Raw genomic sequence first — 24,166 nt, forward strand, 5'->3', positions numbered from 1 at the left:
GGGATCTGTAAGTAGAGGATTCAGCTGACTCTCTACAGTAATTCTACCTGGACCCTTCCTAAAAAGGGTGGGTGACAGAAGAGAAAACCCATGTACAATGTTTTCACCACACGGTGAAACTGGACAAAGAAAAGGCAACAAGAATTTGATGGTGAGAAGGCAGACAATGTCTTAGACTCTCATGCTGGATTTTCACTCATCTTCGTTAACTCTTTATGGTGGGGAGGAGGGTATTCGATCACATGATACTATAACCACCTAAAATGTTCTTTCATTTTCAGTGCAAAACACTGCTTTAATCACTGACCTCCAGCTATAATCTTAAAACTAAGAAGACAAAACACAAAATAGAAATCACAGAGTGGGTTGGGAGGCAGTGGGTGTTGGTAAGTTTTTTAAAAATATGTTTCTGTATGAGAAAACATCTCCAAGTTGACAAAGAACTGATGGCTAAGTAAACTTACCAGAAGCAAACACTGGTGGTGGTTTACCTTCCAGGTTGTCCACATCTGTGTTGAAGAGTGGAATTTTAGGATCATCATATGCAACAACTTCCCTTCAAAACATATAAAGAAAGAAAAGTGTGAATGTGAATTTCTATAACAGGTACTAGGGTGCTCATCATCATTTGCTTAAGAAAAACACATAGGCCTAGTATAGATAATTCTAGGTGAGACTATTCAGTAACAGAATAAGGCTAGATTTTATATACAAATACTACACAGCAAAGTGACAAATGATGGCAATCTATGTGAAAGACGAGAGATGTTTCCCTAGGATGGAAATTCTTTTGTATGTGGTTGATATGTAGTAAACTTCACTTGGCAGAGCTGCGACTGAATTAATCACAGCATTTATATTTTTTCCAGAGTGGTTATCACCACTAACAACACTGTGTCATTTTGAGAAACTGCTCTCCAGAGCGGGCAAGAGCAAGGACAACTCTGCCAACCTCTTCCCACAATCCAGAAGACAGGAGGGAGGAGGCCAAGGGAGAAGAGGAGACAGAGAGAAGGAAATGACAGCATTTCCTGATGGTGGGCAACTGGTCCAGGCTTTAAGTTTTTAATTATCAAATAAAGCTTTACATATTACTAAGTATTAAGGTATTTTAAAATGGGTTAATACAAATGCCTTTTTCTCTCTAGAAACATGATATTGAAACAATCATAACAGTGTGGAACTCACAGCTGAGTAAGATAACTAGAAAATATCAAGTTTCTTTAGAAACAGGGAAAAAGTTCATTCTCAGCACATCTCTTCAATAATTTACCAATATCAATAAGATGTAAACTTAGCCACTTTCACTATATTTGAATTCATTTATCTCCTGATAACTTGAAAAATACTGAATAGTCGTAGTTATGATAATACTATTTAATAACAATAATAAAACTCATATATACCAGGATGTAAGCACTGAAAAATATTTACGTGATGCAAAAGCTTAAAATCTCACACAGTAATTCAGTTCTATTTCATTCAAGACTATTACTCACCAGCTGACATTCTGAGGACGAATAATGATCTTTCGGTAGGCCCCTGATAAGGAATAATCTCTAATTTTGTGTCTCATATTGTCAATATCAAGATTGTCTGCTGTGAGCATCTCCCTGTAGGCTTCACTAACTAATAAAAAACACAAAAAAGTTAGGTGGAATGCAGCATGTCAGCAAGCTACCCTGAGCTTGACTACAAAAAAGGTAACAAAAGTCCAGTTAGATCATCTTAACAAAATTAGTCACATCAACTTATAATCCAACCTGTTCTCTAGAATTAAAATTTACTGCCTTACTAACTAGTACTAGGTGTGTCCAGTTTAGGTTTGTTTCCAACTTGTAGATTATCTCTCCCACCAGACACAGTATCTGGGTATAAGGTTCCCAAGCCAGGCACAAAAGACCATTTCATCAGAAATTACTCAACTGCAACTTACATGTACTCAGAGTTGGAAGAGACTATACACAGAGCCTCAAACTCTTTCCAGAAGAAGGTAGTTATAAATAAATGTATAAAAATAAGAGACCTGGGAATACCATCTGGCTCACCCTCGCACCTGATGTAGAATCTTTTTTTATAACACCAGAGACAGGCACCCAGCCTTTGCTTGCACGTTGCCATCCGTAGGGAGCTACTACCTCGTGAGGTACGCAATTATTGGAAAGATCTTCCTTTGCCAAAGCGACATGCTCTTTGTGTGACTTCTGTTGACTGCTTTCAGACACAGATTAACTGCCCCCTTCCACATGTGTTCATAAGTACTGGGACTTTAAGCCATCTCTTCTCTAGACCACCATGTTCCCCCAAATGTTCTGTAGTCCCCACCGAGTCCTAATCTGCCTTGGGTAACAGACTTATATTATAGTAACACTGGAGAGCTTTTATGAAGACTACCACCAAAGTAGCCTTTTCCGTTTATACATTTGCTCTTTGAACATAAATGTGAGAATTTACATTTAACCATATTAAATGCCCTCTGTGGTACTTTAAATGCCTTTTAAATACTTACTTTTCATATAATTAACTATTTTGGGTAATACTACTTGCAAACATGCTAATCAGATTTCTTATTCAAGTCATTTGTAAAAAAATGTTAGGCAGACCAGGGTCAAGGAAAGACCTCAAACCCACCTATGAGGACAGCTGGGCTCTCTGACTGAGCGCTGCTATCAAAATGCCTATGTCATGAATCCACACGCCGGGGCCGCCACCCAGCCAGCCTGTGAGCCCTGCCACGGCCACAACGTCCCCACTACGGCTCCGTCAAAGGCTGTGCTGAGTAAGTGATGCCGCCTAACCCAAAGTTTCTGACCTTGAGAGGTACCAGAAAGAAGAAAAGAATGTTTTCTTTTTCTCTCTCGGAAAGAGGGCAAGTGTGGTTCTGAGAACCTCCGTGCCTCCTTCTCTAGCTCCCGGTACCCGTCTCCTGGGTTCCCCACCGGGCCACGCGCACCATCCACGCAGCACAGGTAGGCCACGTCCTCGGGCATGTGCCTCCCTTACTCGTTCTCCCGCTCTCCTCTAATCCTTCTCCCTCCACGAGGCCAACCTAACACAGCAATGTGATTAAGTCAACACGTGAATGGAAGATAACCACTCAACTCTTTCATAAGTATTTGCCTTATAAAAGAAGGGTGCTAATCCTCAGCATTCTGTAATTTCAAGGAATATAACATCAATAAGTAAACTAATTCTGCCCTCTCAAGAGAAAAGATTTTTAAACAGGAAAACACCTCCTACAGACCAGCCCTGGTGAGGAGTAAACTTTCAGGGTCAGTTCCACCAAGTTGGTCCCACACTCAGGGCTGCTTCCTTTTTTTCAAGTTCTGAATCCTTGAACAACCATCCCCACCCCGCCGCCACCCCCCGCCAATGGCATCCATGAAGGTACAAAAGTAATTTTCAACAGCCTCTGGGACATGGGAAATAAGGGTAGGGAATTTCCATTTTATAAACTTTCTAAGTTTCTGGAAATTTCTAAGTTTCCAGTTTATAAACCTCTGAGCCCAATGAACAGACATTACTTATATGGTTAAAAAACAAAAAGCTTTTAAAAAAGCAATGTTAAAGTAGAATTGGGGCTTCTCTAGCAACTCGGTCCATAAAGAATCTGCCTGCGATGCAGGAGACCCAAGTTTGATTCCTGGGTTGGGAGGATCCCCACCAGGGGTGGGGTTGCAAAGAGTCAGATACAACTTAGCAACTAAACCACCACAAAGTAGAATCATTCAATCACTTTCTCAATGACGCTTTCCAAATTCTCCCATCTTTAATAAGAATTAGTGAATTTCAGAAATTTAAATAATGGCGCCAACAATAACAGCAACAACAATACCAACACTGTCACTACCACCACGATCTCCACCATCTGGTTTCTTAATTTAAATCATCCATCTGAATGCATCCATATCAGGGAGACTTTTACAAGTAAACATGGCTTACAATATTTGAAATCTAAACATTTTTTTCAAGTCTGATGGAAATTAATACTGATCTTCCTTTTCTCTCTCTGTACTCTTGGGTGCCAATGGCTTAATTATGTTAGACTTTAACTATTTTCCCCATACAGGGAACTTACTTTTATGCTTGGGGTAGATAACATCAAAACCAGGCAAAGGCATTACCACATCATGGATGGAGTAATTATTAACATCATCTTCCTCAATAAAGGTGGCTGTGGCTGAAAATACACCAATGAATAAATTAAGAATATGGGCAGCATTTTCATGAGCCCAATCTTCTAAAATTACATACATCTAAGCAATCAGAAATGCAAGCTGATACATTGGTTCAGTGGCCCATGAAGCTTAAAGAAATTAATTTGGAATATATGCCTTTCTATCTTTTCTATTTATCTATTTAAGAAATAAATATGGATTTAGAAAGAGCAGAAAACGTACAGTAAACTATTTCTCAGCTGCAAACCTCAAGCTTTAGGAATACCTTTAGCTTTCTCCTCAAATAATACTACAAAATACAATCTTGAAAGCTATCACAATGAGTGCATTTTGCTACAAGAATAAACTATGGGAAAAAAAGACAACCCAGTCAGTATTTAGAGGATGAAATGTGGTGGCACAGGGGACATTAAAACCCACCAGATGTGACCAATATTGGATAAGGAAAAATTAAATCAGGAAAAAATTAATTAAAATTTCTGTACAAATGAAAAGCTCTAGTGGATTTACTGGGCACACCTACAGATGAGCAGGCTGTCCCCAGACAGTTTCGGGGCAGACTACACCAGGAGAACATGGACTTTGGAAATAGAGTTAGTTCAATTCCCAACTTTCTCTTTTTTTAAAACCAGCTGTGGAACCTTAGGGTGAGTGACTGAACCTCGTCTGAAAAACAGCATATTTCACAGCAATACTGTGAGCTTTAAAGTAAAGGGTTTAGAAGGCCTGGCACACAGTAAGGGGTCAATAGCAGATGGGGCTGTCTGCACATTTTATGAACATGTCAGGCACTGCGTATGCACTAAAAGTCTATTACATCACAGCCCCCAAGCAAAGTGAGCTCCAGTCTTGTGCTGACTAAAAGAAACTCTTTAAGGCTGACCTAGAACAGCAGGGAGGCTGAAGCACATTCAGAGGTGTAGAGAAGTATTTGACAGACTCAGGTTAGGATCTGGAAAGGGATTTTAGGCAACACTTATTCCAAATCTTATCCTAGTTAAGACAATGGAGACTAAGGTGCATATTTTCAACTCAGAAGCATTTTTCTTTAAAGATAACAGATCTAAACCAGTCAGTCTGAGCTTAAACTGTCCTTTCATCTCAAGCTTACCAGACACAAGCTCTCTATCTTAACCAGAAGCCAGGCTGGATTTTCAGCACTAGTGTCAAACAACCGACTGCAAGGTGGGCTGAGTAAGGATGGTGTCTGCCTTTTACCTCCTTTAAGAACAAGGTCGCCGGGCACAGGTTTCAGCCCATACTCGTCAATCCTCTTGCTCACCATGTTGTTCCACACGTAGCTCTGATAGCTGTGAATGTACATTAAGCGATTGTTTCTTGGTATCTGAGGGGAGGGAAAAAAACAAGCAAGAGGAAAAAAAAAGAGAAAAAAAAAATTCTGAATACTAAAAGTACTGTACTTGCCCAGACATCCGATTTGTTAAGTGGCGCACCTCATGTAAGAAACTCCTAACTCCCATCTCCCATTTTTTCTAAGAGCTTACAGAGACAGTGACTGATACATGGCAACCAACTTCAGAGACGGAACCCCTCAGGCTGCAAGGTATTCACAACCAGCAGCAGCTCCCGTTTCGTACCCACACAGTGCAGACGTGAACGTGAAGAAAACAAGTGCTTTGGAATTCATACTCTACATCAGCAGTTCCCAACTTTTTTGGCACCAGTTGACTGGTTTCGTGAAAGACAATTTTTCCAGGGACACAAAGGGTGGGGAGGGCTGGGATGATCCAAGTGCATTATGCTTACTAAGCCACCAGGAGGCAGGAGGCGGGATCTGACAGGAGGCGGAGCTCAGGCAACAATGCAAGAGATAAGGAGTGGCTGTAAATACAGATCTCTATCCATAAACAAGCATCTCTCACTCACTGACTGCTCACTTCCTGCCGTGCCGCCTGGCTCCTAACAGGCCACAGACGGGTGGCCCAGGGGCTGGGGACCCCTGCACTAACTCAAAGACACAGACTTCAAGCTCAAGGAACTTACACATCAATCATAGAGCTAACAGTGTTTTCTAGTTGTACAGAAGGCAAAAGCCTATATGACTGATTGACAACTAATTTCCTGGAACAGGAATCCTGATTTTTTGGCAGTACATCTGGGGAACAACAAGCAAAACTTAACAACTTAAACTTTTAGTCTATTGGGATTATGGTATCCAAACACAAATATAGGCTATACTCACCAGGATGGTACCCAGAGAAACCACACTAAAATGTAGTCAATGAGACCACTTACTGTGTAACCCTCTCACTGAGACAGGTTACATTCTGATGCTGGAGAGTGACCAAGAAATGACCTCTATGATGGGTTCTGATTTCTCAAATACCAAGACATTAATACTTCATTTAAATCGAACCTCCTCACACGGATGTTTTTTTCATGCTCTCCATGTTAATCGTCACCGTTCCACTGTCTGCACCCGCCGCCCTCCCTGGTCACCATCCAGGGTCTAAACAAGGACTACTCAGCTAACACAGCTCTCAGAGATCGCCAAAGGAGCCTTATTTACCTTCTGTTCTTTTGAAATTTAGAAAAATTTAAAGATAAAAATTTCAAAGCAGTAAGCGACCTTGAGTCAGGGCCTGACTTCACAAATTGCACTCACTATGCCAAATGCCGAGACTATATTCTTCATTCCGTATTTTGAAAGTCCTCGGAGAAGCTGCCCTTCCACACACCTTTTGACAGGTAGTTTTCGGAGGGCAGCGGCTGGGTCTTTGGTCTTCGCCCATTCTTCCCTGCATTTAACCAAGTACCCCTTTTCAGCTGGAAGGGGGGGAAAAAAGCTGTGATTAAACAGTTTGTCCAGAAGACAGACTTTCATAACTTAAAACATTTCACAGAGAAGACAAAATTAGGAACTGCTATTTGTGACAGAGGTACTCGGAAGAGCTTCTGCTCACCTGAGAGCAATAATCAGAAATGAAAAGACAGGAAAGGCAGAGAGCTTACAGAACTAGATGGCTTTCATGCTACCATCTCAGGACTTAAAGTCGACCACTGAGCACTGCCAAGCCGACTCAACATCAGACAAAACCTAGGCAGCCCTTTCTTCCTTCCCTCTCTTTCTACTGTATTGTCGAATGTAATGGGAAACTTTCCATAAAATTAGACCACCTTATCTCTTTTTAATGTGCAAATGAATAATCATCTACAGTGGACATAATTATTTTGGTGATTTATAAAGTGATACTTAAATCTTTTTTCAATACAGTATGACATTAGAATTTCTAATGAACTCTTCAAACAAAAATTCTCTGTGCTTTCTCCAAGTTTTTATATTATATTACACTCTGTTTTTATAACAAATTAACCACCACTGAAATCTGTTTGGATTCCTATACGTTCAGAGATTTAGTAGTACACAAAGAGATGAATGTATTCATTTATGAGTTAATAAATTAGATGAGCTTGAGCTAAAGAGCTGAAAATAAGAGATAAATTATAAGTCTCTAATATATACATAAGACTTGTACGAAAATAAAGATGCAAAAATTCTGAAATAATGATGCCAATTTGCACCTATACTTTTATTATTCAAAGCAATTTTATGAATATTGAGTCATATATTCCCTTTTTTTTTTTTTCTTAAGATTATTTTTATTCTCACCTCCAGAACGGGGTTTCAATATTAAATCCATGACTTCAGCCCAGGAATTTTGTAGTATAGCTCTAAAATTAAACAGCATTTATTTTACTTAATTTTGCATTAAGATGAGTTTTATCTGCCCAAATTTGTAGAGTCAACAAATCATGTTAACTTTATATATTTTATTAAACTTAAAAGCAGAAAAACTAATATTGATATAATGACACAGGTTTCAAATGTAAATGTCAAAAGAACTAAAAAGAGAGAAGAAAATTAAGAATATAACATTTATATCATTTAGTATCATCTCATTTTTAAAATGCTATACAGTATAATTACTACCTAGTCATGCTTTAAGCTGTTATACATGGTATTATTTGTATAAGTCAGTCTTTACATATCAATATTTATTTGAAACTTTCAAAAAATTTCTCCCCTGTATTAAAAAATTTCTCGCCTAGGTAAAGAGAATAAATACAGTTTATCTTTCTGCATTATAATTCTCACCAAAATGGAAGTATCTTTACTTTTGCTGATTATAAGTTGTACATGTTTCTATAAAATTAAACAGTACAGAAGAAAGGAGGTTACCGGTATCTAACCTCTAAAAAACAAACACTGTTAACACTTCAGAGTGTAGATTTCAAGACCTGCTTCATCTTTACGTGTATGCTATTTTTCCTTTTACTTTTATTATACTATCTTTTGCCACACAGAGGATATATTTCGTGTATCATATCTGAACATTTTTTCCTCATTAAGATTTCTGGGCTTGAAAAATAAATGACCCAATCAAAAAATGGGCCAGAGAACTAAACAGACATTTCTCCAAAGAAGACATACAGATGGCTAACAAACACATGAAAAGGTGCTCAACATCACTCATTATTAGAGAAATGCAAATCAAAACCACAATGAGGTACCATTACACATCAGTCAGGATGGCTGCTATCCAAAAGTCTACAAGCAATAAATGCTGGAGAGGCTGTGGAGAAAAGGGAACCCTCTTACACTGTTGGTGGGAATGCAAACTAGTACAGCCACTATGGAAAACAGTGTGGAGATTCCTTAAAAAACTGGAAATAGAACTGCCATATGACCCAGCAATCCCACTTCTGGGCATACACACTGAGGAAACCAGATCTGAAAGAGACACGTGCACCCCAATGTTCATCGCAGCACTGTTTATAATAGCCAGGACATGGAAGCAACCTAGATGCCCATCAGCAGATGAATGGATAAGGAAGCTGTGGTACATATACACCATGGAATATTACTCAGCGGTTAAAAAGAATTCATTTGAACCAGTCCTAATGAGATGGATGAAACTGGAGCCCCTTATACAGAGTGAAGTAAGCCAGAAAGATAAAGAACATTACAGCATACTAACACATATATATGGAATTTAGAAAGATGGTAACGATAACCCTATATGCAAAACAGAAAAAGAGACAGAAATACAGAACAGACTTTGAACTCTGTGGGAGAAGGTGAGGGTGGGTTTCAAAAGACAGCATGTATACTATCTATGGTGAAACAGATCACCAGCCCAGGTGGGATGCATGAGACAAGTGCTCGAGCCTGGTGCACTGGGAAGACCCAGAGGAGTCGGGTGAAGAGGGAGGTGGGAGCGGGGATCGGGATGGGGAATAAGTGTAAATCTATGGCTGATTCATATCAATGTATGACAAAACCCACTGAAATGTTGTGAAGTAATTAGCCTCCAACTAATAAAAAAAAAAAAAAAAAAAAAAAAAAGATTTCTGGGCTTGGAGTCAGAAAGCTCTTCCCTACCACCAGAAAACAAAAATCCCTCCTATTAATTTTTCTGTTTTTCTACTTAACTAGGGTTTTTATTTTTCACATTTAAGTTAATCTATATGAGATATTTGTGTTTTATGTAAAATGCTACTGTCTATATTAATGAGACCACATTTTTAACCTACGCGTTAACTAACTAGTAATCTACTACTAATCTACTAACTAATCTACTAGATTTTTAACCTACTAGTACAATGAATTATTCTAAAAGATATCCCACTGCTGGCCATTCTTGAAGTCCTGGAACAAGCCATGTCCCAACAGTCTTAAAACACTCTCCTGAGTAAAACATTCTTCAGCTGGCCTAGGCCTTCAGTAATATTTCCAAAAAGAGCACAGTGCTATCAGGACCAGGTGGTGGTGCACCAAATACCATGAAAAAAGACTTCCGTGTCCAAACACCTTTGTTCTCTGGCTGGCCACCTGACTTTGTAAACAGTTCCACTGAAAACCAGCCATGCTCATTACCCTGTGTGCTATCTCTGGTTGCTGTCACCCTGTACCAACAGTGCTGAGGAGCTGCCGGACACACTCTGTGGCCCACGAAGTCTAACTCTTTATGACCTGATCCTCCACAGAAAAGGTGTGCCAACACTTGGCATAATGTAGAATTGCTTAACTATGAGACTTCTTACATTACACTTTTAAGATACTATCACACGCGTGAAGGTTCAGTATATGTCACCATAGTAAAGATGGATATATGTGGTTTACAATAAGCCACCCTATGTTAAAATGGTTTCTACTTTTCTGATATTATTAGTATCTTTCCTTTTTTCACCTTCTTTTATAAACCATGTAAAGTATATATAGCATAAAATTTATCATTTCAGCTATTTTTAAGTGGACAGTTCTGTGGCATTAAGTCCAGCCACACTGTCGTATAACCATCAGGACCATCTGCCTCCAGGGCTCTTCAATCTTTCATGATCAATTCAGAATTCAGTAGACAGGAACTCCTTCTTTCCTCTCCTTACAGCTCCTGGCATCCACCATTCTACTTTGTCTATGCATTTGACTACTCTAAGAACTGCAGATAAGAGGAATTACATAGTGTTTGTCCCTTTGTGACTGGCTTATTTCACTTAGCATAAAAGTCTTCAGGTTTATTCATACTGTAGCATGTGTCAAAACTGCCTTCCTTTTTAAGGCTGCATCCCACTGCATCTGTGGACATTCTGTTTATCAGTTCCTCTGTTAATGGACACCTATTTGGCTGCTTCTACCATTTGGCTATTGTGAACAATGCTCTTCTCAACATAGGTGTATAAATATCTGTTGAGTGTTTTTATTTCTTTTGGATATACATCCAGAGATGGAACTGCAGAATCATACAGTAGTAGCTCTGTGTTTTAGTTTTTGGGGACTGTCCATATCATTTATACAATGGCAGTTCCATTTTATATTCTCACCTGCAGTGTGCAAGGGCTGCAATTTCTCCACATCCAACACTTATTTTCTTTCCCTTTTTGTTTTTTTTTTTAAATAATAGCCATTCTAACGGGTACAAAGTCATATCCTACTATGGTTTTGATGTACATTTCCCTAATAATTAGTGGTACTGAACATCTTTTCATGTGTTTATTAGGCATCTGTGTATCTTCTCTGGGGAACAGTTAAGTTCTTTGCCCATTTTTAAATTAGGTTTTTTTGTTGTTATTGAATTATATGAGTGGTTTTTGTTTTATTATTTTTTTGCCATTCCATGTGGCATGTGGGATCTTTGCTCCCTAACCAGGGACTGAACCCAAGTCCCTTGGCAGTGAAGCATGGAGTTCTAACCATTGGACTGCCAAAGAATTTCCCCCTTTTGCCTGAGCTTTTTACCCTCACAACACAGCCTCAGAGAGGTAGAGGAAATACTACAAGATATTTTCATTGTGTGCTCTTAAGGATGTGTGAACAAATGCAACTTCATAGAGTCAGCTGCTGAAATCATGGAGTGAAGTTGAGAAGACCCCTCTCCTCTCAGGACTGCAGCTGACAAACCAGTGGGCTCGAGTTGCCTCCCCAAGCCCAAATTTCACCTTTGCTAAAGCAAAGAATCTGAAGTGCCAGGAAGAACATGAACTAAATCATCTCTCAGATCACTTCCAACTCAAGCTTCCCAATCCTAACTGCCATGTGAATAATCATTTAGGTAACACAGTATCCACAGACAGCAGGATAGTGTAAGTAAGCTTATCAACCCAAGTATTTACTGACGGGATTCCCACCCCAGCTCACCTAGAGGGATTTCCTATTATCACAAAGCTGATCAGAGAGTTCTTAAAATAAATTTTGTGTGCTCACTGCATCCTACACCACTTTCTTTAAAGGGTGAGGGAAGGGCAGGTACCAGTTTAAGAAATTAGGAAGCACCTGTTAACAGAGACCATGAACTACACGTCTCCTTCAGGCTACTCTGGGCTCGAGTTAACCCAACCGCTACTGCTGGGTCACTTACTGAGCCAAGATTTATCTGTGTAAAAGAAAACAGAATCCCTGGATGGGCTATTAGGTGGGAGAGAAAAACTGACTCATCAGGTTAAAGCTCTTTGAACCCTGACTTACTTTTTCACCTTGTACATGAACTATCATAAAACGGAACAAAACTTAGAAGGAGGCTGTGGATCAGTTGGTCATCTAAAAGGATTCGTGTGGTCCAGTTTTCCAGGAAATCTAGAAATAACTAAAAACATCACTGACCAAAAAAAAAAATCCTGCTTCTTCTTTTTTTTTTTAAATGAGAGAGTTCTTTCGGACAAAAGTTAAAAAATTAAATACAAACCTTCCAACTTGATATGTGGGGACAGCTGTGGTTCCGAACCTTTGCATTCCGTAGTAGTTGATAAACCCAATCTCCTTGAGAGAGTTCATGGCTTGCTCCACTTGGTTATCAGTTCCTGTTATATTTCTGGGGGGGCGGAAACAACACCAAATGACCCAGAGAAAAAAATTTACAGGCAAACACACTCAGGGATGCAAATCCTAAGTGGCTTGATCTGTGCCTCTCCCTGGTCCTGTGGAGCTTTCTCTCTACTTCCCGAGGACTTTGTCTTTTTAAAAACTGCCAAGTGTACACAACACAAAATTTACCATTTTAGCCATTTCTACGTATGCAATATGGTAGCATTAAGTACGTTCAAGGTGTTGTGCAACCTCTACCACTACATACTTCCTGAACTGTTTCAGCTTCTCAAACTGAAACTCCAGGTACTGAACAGTAACTCTTCACCTCCCCACCTCACACCCCCGGTAACCTTTATTCTACCTTTCTGTGTCTATGAAGCTGCCTCTTCTAGGCAGGTGGAAGCGTAGGCCGTCTTTTGTATTTCAAGGGGACGGCCTCACTCCAAAGGTGGCGCCGAGTGAGTGGAGGGGTGGCCGTATTGGTACAAACACCACAGCTGGGTTTGCTCTCCCAGCTCCATCGGACCCCGCCTCAGCTTCCTGGGCCGCCACTGGTGCCGGCTCACTGGAACTAACAACTATTCCGAGGAGACTCAAGGTGATCCGAGAAGATCCTCCCTGGTCTGTACTCCGCGCCGCAGCTCTTTACCTGAGGACAACCGTGAAGTGATTTCCTTGAAGCTCTCCTAATTTCAGAGGGTTCTTCTGATAGCTGAAATTCCCCAGCTTAAAGTTCATCAAGCACTTGTTCAAGTGGGCAAGTCTTTGTGCAGTTATTCTAAAAAATACAAAATGTAAAAGGAGCAGAAAGACGGTCACGACATGCTACCTGGCTAATATGATCCAGGACAGTTTATGACAGAAAATGGCAGCTTAAAATGAACTAGAAGCTGTGGTGACAGCAGTGAAAGGCATCAAGGCCGGGGGGTGAGTCCGCCTCTCACTCGGCCCTGGGGTGTTCCTCCGCCCGAGGACACCTGTTCCTGCTGGAATGACGTAACCTGGGCCATCGTTATATTCTTCAGAGTCTCATGTTACTTGCATACTAATAATGGAACAATTCTGTTTGAAACGTTCTACTTTTTGTGAGGGGAGAAGGGTGAGAAAGGGAGCAGAGAGCAATTCCTACAGGTAAAAAATTTCTTACTAAGCATTAAAAAAGAATCATATTTTTATTTTTGTCCACCGTGTTGTAATCGCACTACAGAAAACTTGGAGAAATACAGAAGAAAAAAAAACTCAGTCTCATCAGCTAAAAAAAAAAATCTGTTAGTATCTAACTTTGAATTTCCCCCTATTCTTTCTTTCTTAAACACATGTCAGATACATGTATACGATCTTTATCTGACTATATATATTTAGTCAGAATCCTATTACCATAATCTATACTTTCCTGCTATCATTTAAAAGGTATTACAAAGTTTTCATGGAAAACTCACTAACTTCTTTAATAGCAATACATGTAAAAAAAGAAATACAGTACCAGAAAGCCTCTGCTGTATCTCTGTCCCTCAATACCCTGCTCCACTGGCAGCCAACATGAACAGTTTCTTGTATATCCCTCTAGAAATACTTTCTGTACACGTAAGTGTTCCTATTATCTTCTCTCCCTTTGGAATTTCTCAGTAAGCTTCTAATATATGTTATATGGACAGATCTGTTTGACAGATTTTCACAAAGTGAATGCAACCATGTAACCAGCACCCAGATCCTCCCTTTTAAAAAACAATTTTTGTGACATTTACAAAGTGTTTACCATCTTCCTTTATTGACGGACAACTGGAAAACTGCGTATTAGAGACCTGCCTTATCCAGAGAGTCCTTTCAGAAGCTGCCTCGCTCTGTGCCCAGGGTGGCTGCTGCACTGCCTGATCTTTTCTCCGGCCTTCATCTGACCAGCCCCCTGGGATGGCCATTTAAACTGCTACCCATCTTCTGCTATTACCACAAAGTACTCTCTAACAAACATCCTCATACAGACTTCATGGTACACCTACATAGGTGAATGATTTAGATATGCTCATATCTAAGGAGAAGTGGCGGATTTTAAATTTTAACCCCTACTGTCCTCCAAAAAGGTTCTACCAATTCACACTCACATCATTAATATGTCAGTGCATACTGTCTCATGCCAGTCTCCTCACACAGCATGTTATAAACCTTTTTTTAACTCTGCCAGGCAAAATTAAAAATGCTATTTTCATTTTTACTTAACTGATTCCTACTGCAAGAGAAGTTAAACATTTTTTCATATCCTGACTGTGGAGTACCTATTCTTCCTACTACCTCTTTTTCTATTGGATTGTTAATACTCTTCTGTTTTCATAGATTAAAGAAATCTACCCTTTATCACATAGTGAGAAAATATTATCTCCCATTTTGTGAGTTCACTTAATTTATAATATTTTTATACTTTGGAAAATTTTCCAACTTAATGTTAAAAAAAAAAACTGGTAACACTGCAACGAAGTATTATACTTTACACTCAGATTTACCAGCTGTTAACATTTTCCCACTGTACATGTATTTCCAGATATATGAACACCCCATACCACACATACATGCACAGACACAGACACACACACACACATTCTGAACCACGTGAGAGTGAGCTGCAGCCTAGGAACATCTCATCCTTAAAGAGAGTGCAGTGTGTGTCTCTTAAGAACAGCAGTCTCCCAAGCTACTCACCACCAGTAACCCTCAGGGAGCCTATGGGAATTCAGTGCTACCGAAGAGCAGTCCAGATTCAAACTCACCCAATTCCCCCAATAACACTACTGAGATTTTTCTGTGTGTGTGCTTAGTCGTTCAGTCGTGTCCGTCTCTTTGCGACCCCACGAACTGTAGCCCACCAGGCTCCTCTGTCCATGGGGATTTTCCAGGCAGGAATACAGGAGCGGGTGCCATGCACTCCTCCTGTGGATCTTCCCAATCCAGGGATCGAACCCAAGTCTCCCACATCGCAGGCAGATTCTTTACAGTCTGAGCCACCAGGGATTTTTAACGCCACTTAACTTCAGGATCTAATCAAGGACCAGGATGATCATTATTTCCTCAACAGTTTAAGACTCCCATAGCTTATGCGCAAAATCTTACTGTGAGGAAACAATGATTATCCTGGTTCTTGATTAGATCCTGAAGTTAAGGAGCTTTAAAAAAAATCTAAGTGACGTTACTGGGAGGAATTGGGTGAGTCTGGATGTGGACTGCTCCTCAGTAGCACTGAATATTCATTGGAAGGACTGATGCTGAAGCTGGAGCGCCAATACTTTGGTCATCTAATGTGAAGAGCCGACTCACTGAAAAAGACCCTGATGCTGGGAAAGATTGAGGGCAAAAGGAAAAGGGGGCAGGAGAGGAGAAGATAGTTAGACAGCATCACCAACTCGAACGGACAAGAATTTGAGCAAACTCTGGGAGACAGTGAAGGACAGAGGACCCTGGCATGTTGAAGTCCATGGGGTCGCAAAGGGCTGGACATGACTTAGTGTTTGAGTGACTGAGCAACGAAAAAAAAGACTCCCACATTTTGGTGGGGGTGTCACGCAGGTGATGCTGTGGCCTTTTTGGTATATCACAGCAAAATGGTACCTCTGTCTCCTTTTCCTTTTAAAATTTTTAACCTGCGGGGTGCCATTTTAAAAATTCTGTGACTATCCTGTTTCCCCACTGTCTTTCATCCAACTGTTTAGGTACCCAAGGATAACCATTGGCAGGCGCAAATATTACTGTGTTGACTGTGAAAGAGTGTTTTTTTAAACCCACCATTCCTCCTATATCAGTTGACATTCTACAAATAAGGACTAGACAGTAAAATTTTAATTGAGAGTTTTTAAAAACAGCTCTGGGATTTAAGGTTTACTTGAAAGAGTGTCCCTAGTTGGAGATTATTTTTTTAAACAGTATCCCCAGGTGTAAGTAGAGTGCTTTTTTTTTTTTAAACTTTTTATTTTGTATTGGAGTACAGCCGATTAACAAACAATGTAGTGCTTTACACTTATTCAGTTGTTGTTTTAGAGTAAAAAGGATACTTTTTCTTCTGTTTCATTTCAGCTTACAGTAGTGATGTGTCTCATTTACAGCAGTGCTGGCCTCCATGCAATCATTAATACACTAATCTTCACTATTGGTCTTTTACAAAAGCTTACACTGGCTGCAGCAAAAAAAGAAAGAACTCCGGGCACTGGGGCTCCAGGGCTTTGACTGGGAGTTTCTGTTTACTCTCCCCAGTCAACTGCTGATGCCAAAAGTGGCTCATTTAGAAAGGAGGGGGATGAGGTCATGCTGTCTCCCCGGCTTTAAATTATGGACTCTCTTCATCCGAGGCAACAAGAAGACTAAGGAAAGAAGAGGGGAAAGTTTTTCACACGCAAGCCAGTAACTGCATCAGCTGCTGCTCAGTGGCTTTGGTTCTGCATTTTAAATTAACAGCGTCACATGTTTCTGTTTTTTACTCTTTTTGTTTTTTAAAGGTAGGTTATGGAGTATAAACACTACATCAAGGACTTGGCTACAAAAAATAAATATTCACAAATTCACTAGCTCTGAACATCTTTTCTCTGCTGTTACTTTGATTACACAGTAACTGTGGACATATCTGGGTCTGTAATTATTCTAATTCTACCCGTTTATGTGTAAGTATCACACTGCTTTAACTGCTATACTTCTATAATAGGTTTAAAATATACTGTGGCTAGACAATCACATGTAAAAAAATGAAATCAGAACATTTTTCAACATCATATACAAAAATAAACTCAAAAAGGATTATTAAAGAGCTAAATCTAAGACCAGATACTATAAAACTCCTAGAGGAAAACAGGCAGAACACAGTTTGACAAAAATCACGAAAGTATTATTTTCGATAAGTCTGTCTTCTAGAGAAATGGAAACAAAAGCAAAAATAAACAAATGGGATCTAATTAACCTTAAAAGCTTTTACATAGCAAAGGAAACCATAAACAAAATAAAAAGACAATCTACAGACTGTGAAAAAAATATCTGCAAATGATACAAGCAACCATGGTTTAATTTACAAAACATACAGTTTATATAGCTCATTATCAAAAAAACAAACAGTCCAATCAAAAATGGGCAGAAAATAAATAAATAAATTTTAAAAATGGGCAGAAGACCTAAACAGGCATCTCTCCAAAAAGACATATAGACGGCCAACAGGCAAATGAAGAGATGCTCAAAAATGCTAATTAGATAAATGCAAATCAAAATTACTGTAAGATACCATCTCACACTGGTCAGAATGGCCATCATTAAAAAGCCTACAAACAGGGCTTCCCTGGTGGCTCAATGGTGAAGAATCCACCTGTCGACGCAGGAGACATGAGTTTGATTCCTGGTCCAGGAAGACCCCGCACGCTGTAGAGCAACTAAGCCTGTGTGTGCCACAACTACTGAGCCTAAGCCGCAACCACGGAAGCCTCTGCACCCTAGAGCCCCTGTCTGCAACACGAGAGGCCACCAGTGACAGGGCCACGCACTGCAACTAGAGAAAGTCTGCACAAAAGCAAACACCCAGCACAGTCAAATATACATTAAAAAAAAAAAGAATAGGAATGTAAATTGGCACAGCCACTGTGCAGAACAGTATGGAGAGTCCTCGAAAACTAGTACAGAGTTGCCACGTGATCCAGCAGTCCCACCTTGGGCACACACCCAGAAGAGAGGAAAACTCTAATTAAAAAAGATACATGCACCCCAGTGTTCACAGCCTCACTATTTACAGTACCAGTCAAGACACGGAAACAACCCAAATGGTCATCTAGAGATGAACGGCTAAAGAAGATGTGGCACACATATCCAATAGAATATTACTCGGCCATAAAAGAAAGAATGTCATCTGCAGCAACATGATGGACCTGGAGATGATTATCCTAAGGAAAGTAAGTCAAAGACAAATATATGATATCAGTTACATGTGGTTTAAAAAAAAAAGGAACTTATTTACAAAACAGAAACAGATGCCAGAGAAAACATACTTATGGTTACCAAAGGGGAAAGACAGGAGGGAGGAATAGATTTGGAATGTGAGATTAACATATATATACACTACTATATATAAAATAAACAAGTATGTACTACATAGCACAGGGAACTGTATTCATTATCTTGCAAAAACCAATAATGGAGAAGAATCTAAAAAAGAATACGTGTTTACATATAATACAAGTATAAAATCGACTTTGTTGTTCATCCAAAACAATGTAAGTCAATTGTACTTCAATAAAAATAAGTAAATTACTCTAAAAAAAAAAGGGATGAGTGAAAGAAATAGATTATTATAAATCCAGAAATAGGGTGGAGAGTGTGGTAAAAATGTTTTAGTAATCTAAGTGTACAATTTACTCCAAAATCACCATGGGACTGTTTTAATAAAAATATTTTAAAATTATATATATATATATATTATATATTTGACACTAATCCCCCTTTATTAGTCATTTCTTCCAGAATTTTTATGGTTAGTTCTGATTCTTTCCCACATTACGATCAGCTTGATTAGTTTGAAACATTCTATTGGTATTTTCATTTAGTATCAGCATAAATGTACATATTTATTCATTAAAGAACATTTGTATGTATCCAAGAACAGACTACACCATTCATTTACTCAAGTCCTTTTACATCTATCAATAGCATTTCAAAGTTTTCTTCACAGAGAGATCTTACACTTCACAAAAATTTTTGTTTCTAGGTATGTTCTTTTCTTCACCTTCTTCTGTGTAAAAGAGTTTTTTCTGTTATAATTTCTAATAGGCTATCATCTGAATGCTGATTTTTGTACATACTCTTTCCTATTTTGTATAAATTTCAGTCAACTTGAATGGAAACAATCATAACGTCAGTAACAAAACTGCCGTCTGGCCTCCTCCTAATTTTTACATCATTTATTTCCTAATTATTCTTTGTATTATAGTCTGTCAAGAACAAAGATAAGCAGTAGCAATAGTGTGGTCATCTTCATTTTGTTCTCAATTCTACTAAAATGCTCTAATATTTCATGGTTAAACAAGATGTCTGGTTTTTCACTTGCACATTTTGCCATTTTAAAATATTTTCACTTCTTCTTATGTTAGTATTCATCTTTCTCTACTTTAGCAAAGAGCATTTTAAAAAATTAGAAATAATCTAATATAGTAAAAAATAACCCATCAGTTGTAATTTAGTCATTCATTTTATTTAAGACTTTTCAATTTGGGTCACCTGGGTTGTTGACAATTTTTTAAAGCTACAAGTAACACTACACAGTACATCACTGTGCCTCAGCAAGTGGTTTTAACTTTCTTCTGAATTCAAGCGTCCTCTGAAGAGCTGAGAACTACCAGAACAAAGGGCATCTGAGCTTCACTTTGTTGACATTTCTCTCTGGACTGCATGGTGTTTCTCAGAGTGGGCCCTTGAGCGCATTCTTATTGGCTTTTATTGCCAGGAGCCACGTTCCAGCTTTGGCAGGAAGTAACTACAGGGGTTGGGAAGGTCTGGATGTGGCTCCTGGGCCCTGAGCCTGCATGAGAGGCTATTCTGCCCCTGAGTGCCTGGTCCAGAGACCCAGGCCCGCATTAGACTAATTAAGGAAGCTGCCCCACAGGGGCCTATGCAGCCTCCCAAGTCCCAACGTTACATGGAAAATTACTGGGGAAATTTTATTCTATTTCTTCATTAAAAATACGCTGTTACTGAGTTAAACTGTTTAAAATCCACCATATAATACCAGTTTGCCGTTTCATCTCAGAGAATTCTTGTTTCCTTGCTGAAAATTTAGTCATATTCCCTGAAGACAATCAATTTCTTGATGCATTATCAATCAATTTGTTTCCTGGTTCAACATGTGCAGAAGCAGCCTGACCAAATTTCCTAAGGAAAGAAGATGTGTCACTGTCCACTAGTTATTATAAAACGCAGAAAGCTAGCCAGAGAAGCAGGCAAAGCTCACATTCCATTACCCTCTCTCCTGGCCCTGAATGCTCTGTCCAACCCAAGCACCAAACGGTGTGAAGTGGGTCTGCACCGGCTCGGGACAGCCGCTCAGGGGAACCACGTCCTTGACTTCAGGTATATGGAGATGACGGCAGACCCACAGGGCATCAATTAATCCAGAAACAGTATCCCAAAGAGTCCAGGAAGCAGAGGATCAGGATGAACAGTGGGAAGAAAGGGAGAACCGAACCCATCTTTGGTCAGTAACTCTTACTATAGAAATGGATAGGAAATTTAAGAGCCAAGGGGAAAGAAGGAATCAGGCAGCTTGGCAGTTCTGGAAAGAGATTAGGGAGACTGCTTCCCAACAGCCATGAAAGACAGCTTTGTTCATTTTTTTAATGAAGTTGAGCTAAAGTGAACATAACAAACAACATCATTTCAAGCATTATAAAGTGCACAATTCGGGGGGTTTAGTATAGCCACAGTGTCGTGCAACTGTCACCACTATCTAATTCCAGAATATTTCCATCACTCCCAAAAGAAACCCTACACCTATGAACCCCCTTCCCTTTCCCTGCAACCCCTAGCAACCACTAACCTACTTTGTCTTTACAGATCTCCCTATCTGGGACATTTCATACAAATATAATTACTACTATGTGGCCCTTTGTGTATGACTCCCCTTACTTAGCTTACATAATGTTTTTTAAGATCCATTCATGTTGTAGTATACATCAGGGCTTCCCTGGTGGCTCAGTTGATCAAGAATCTGCCTGCAGTGCAGGAGACCTGGGTTAGATCACTGGGTTGGGAAGATCCCCTAGAGAAGGAAATGGCAAACCACTTCAGCACCCTTGCCTGGAAAATCCCATGGACAGAGGAGCCTGGCAGGTTGCAGTCCATGAGGTAGCAAAGAGTTGGGCACCACTGAACAACTAACACATGTACTTCATTCTTTTTCATGGCTGAATCATATTCTACAGTTGATTCTTGAATACACAAAAACATGTATTTGTGAATCCCACTAGCATAGCAGAAAGCAAGAGAACACTCAGTTCTTGACGGTGTGGGTGCTCCTTGAGAACTGATGGGATGAAGTTGACAATACCTTTCATGATACTGTTCACAGTTTTAATTTTGATGATCCTGGATCAAGCTCTTTGGTTGTAAATTCATAGCAATCCTGTGAGTAACTTGGGGATACCAAAAGCTCACTTTTAAACACCAGGAGCCAACCTAAGCAGCCTGTTGCACAAAATGCCTTTATTAACAAAGCCAGGGAAATACTGGCCCAGGCTCAGAAAGGAGACTGGCAGGAAGAGGCAGGAAGAGAAACAAATCATGCTGAATGAGGCTGTTCCTGCTTGAGATCCTGTGAAAACTACTAGGTGACTTTGGAGAGTTACATGAAGCTGAAAAGCTGCTTATCCCAAACACTAATCAATTCAGCGGTAATTAAAATCCTTGCTGTGGCAGAGTGGGTTTATCCTGTCTACCAGTTCTCACGGGAAAGGCCAATCCACTCGGCCCCACAATTCCATTAAGCAAACGAAGGGTGTAGCCTGCATCCGTGAGATAAGTGCTTTCCAAAGGCCAACATTTAGGTGTTTAATATGTTTTCTTACTAAGTCAACAGGAAGATGATAAAGGCAGCAAAGGTCTATGAAGACAGAGTCGCAGTGTGATCAAATATGACACCTGGTGGCTGAATAAGAAGAGAAATAAGTACACCTTCGTTCTTCGAAAATGTCACATCATAAAATGAAACACAAAATAAGAAGATGCCCGGTTTTCACACTCAATATTAGTAATTTTTTTTTAAAGATTAAAATGTGTCAGGGAGGATTCTGAAGAAGGATAAAGGTGATAAACTGGTACCACCTTTCTACAGGGCAATTAAACTCTGGATCAAAAACCTAACACCTAGAATTCCACATTCTACTGCTAAGTTCATCTTTTTTTTTTTTTTTTTGCTAAGCTTATCTTAATGAAGTTATCACAGATGTGTGCCAAGATTTAGCTACCAATATGTCCATCATGTAACTGCTTATAACAGCAAGAAATGGGAAACCATGTCAAATTAAAAAACAGAGTAACAGCTCATAAATTAGGATACACTGGAAAAGACCCTGATGCTGGGAAAGATTGAGGGCAAGAGGAGAACGGGGTGACAGAGGATGAGATTGTTGAACGGTATCACCAACTCAGTGGGCATGAGTTTGAGCAAATTCAGGGAGACAGTGAAGGACAGGGAAGCCTGGTGTGCTGCAGATCATGGGGTTGCAAACAGTTGGACATGACTTAGCGGCTGAAGAACAACAACATATATTTAAATATCTTTTGCTACATGCTAACAGGGAAAGATGTACATCACTTACTGTTTGCAAGAAAAAAATACACTTTATATAAATATTTTAGTTTTAGGAAATAAACTAAAGGAAACTAAGAGAAAAAAAAGTTTTCCACAAAAAATACATCAAGCCGTGAACAAGGCAATCTGAAGAAATACAACTGTGGTGGTACTTTCATTTTCTACCTTATGTTTTCTGTGTTGAAAACAAAACAAACGAATCTATCTTTAAATTTAGGTGGAGAAAATCAGAGCCAGCTGGCCAGAAAGCACAGGATTAGACTATTATTTCAGACACCAAAGAGAAGGCAAGAACCTTCTATGCCCTATATCCAGAGTATGGGGAAGGCTGACCCCTCGAGCCTGCCAGTCCCCTGTTCTCAGGAGCTGCTGACCAGCCCATCAGAGGCTATTTCAAATCTTCCCAGTCTTTTCAAGTTCCCTCTCCCACTCCCATCCCCTTCACTCGCAGCAGATGACCCCACATTCCACGTGTCTCAGGAACAAAGAGACCAGGGCAACAGGTGGGAGTGCCAGCATCTTCAGGCGTCACCCCCCGCTCTGCCCTAGACACGGCGCCACGCACACCACTGCTAGAGAAGTCGTATCGTAGACAGCAGAGGTTCTCGACCTGCCTTTATGCCTTTACCACGACTTCGTGCCCAGGGTCCAAGGTCAAGGAAGAGAAGGGCTGGAAAATGCATTAGGATGCAGTTGGGAACTCAATCCTGATGCTATCTCAAATGAATCAGAAGGTGGGAAGGGAGCCAGATGGCAGGGGACTCTGGGGCGAAGAGGAGGTGCCACCTCAACTTCCTTATGAAAAGACAGGGGAATTACAAGCACATATATGCCTTTATTTTAAGTGGGGAGAGCAAGCATAGATGACTTTAGAATTAACAAGTTGGTAAACTAAAACGCTGGACTGTATGCGTTACAAGCTGGAAACAACACAGGCAGGAAAAACATCAACAACCTCAGATATGAGGATGATACCACTCTAATGGTAGAAAGCAAAAAGAAATAAAGAGCCTCTTGCTGAGGGTGAAGGAGGAGAGTGAAAGAGCCGGCTTAAAACTAAATATTAAAAAAACTAAGATCATGGCATCTGGCCCCATCACTTCATAGCAAATAGAACGGGAAAGGGTGGAAGTGAAAGTGACCGATTTCCTCTTCTTAGGCTCTAAAATCTGTGGATGGTGACTGCAGCCATGAAATTAGAAGGCTAATGCTTCTTGGCAGAAAAGCGATGACAAACCTAGATAGTGTGTTGAAAAGCAGACACATTACTCTGCTGACAAAGGTCCGTACAGACAAGGTTTCGGTCTTCCCAGTGGTCACGTATGGTTGTGCGAGTTGGACAGTAAAGGCAGA

General features: G+C 39.9%; 1 protein-coding gene across 1 annotated transcript in view; it reads right to left on the bottom strand.

Annotated features, from left to right (window-relative positions):
• PUS7 (pseudouridine synthase 7) overlaps positions 1-24,166 on the bottom strand; it is a 52,670-nt gene that overhangs the window by 1,248 nt on the left and 27,256 nt on the right. Inside the window, exons 8-15 of the mRNA XM_043463014.1 lie at positions 13,151-13,279; positions 12,380-12,505; positions 7,810-7,871; positions 6,805-6,965; positions 5,397-5,523; positions 4,079-4,180; positions 1,500-1,629; positions 465-556 (exon numbers count right to left, since the gene is read on the bottom strand). Coding sequence (XP_043318949.1) covers positions 465-556; positions 1,500-1,629; positions 4,079-4,180; positions 5,397-5,523; positions 6,805-6,965; positions 7,810-7,871; positions 12,380-12,505; positions 13,151-13,279 — 929 coding nt within the window. The remainder of the gene's footprint in view (positions 1-464; positions 557-1,499; positions 1,630-4,078; positions 4,181-5,396; positions 5,524-6,804; positions 6,966-7,809; positions 7,872-12,379; positions 12,506-13,150; positions 13,280-24,166) is intronic.

Source organism: Cervus canadensis, chromosome 3 (genome assembly GCF_019320065.1).
Source record: "Cervus canadensis isolate Bull #8, Minnesota chromosome 3, ASM1932006v1, whole genome shotgun sequence".
In the NCBI taxonomy this organism is placed as follows: Eukaryota; Metazoa; Chordata; class Mammalia; order Artiodactyla; family Cervidae; genus Cervus; species Cervus canadensis.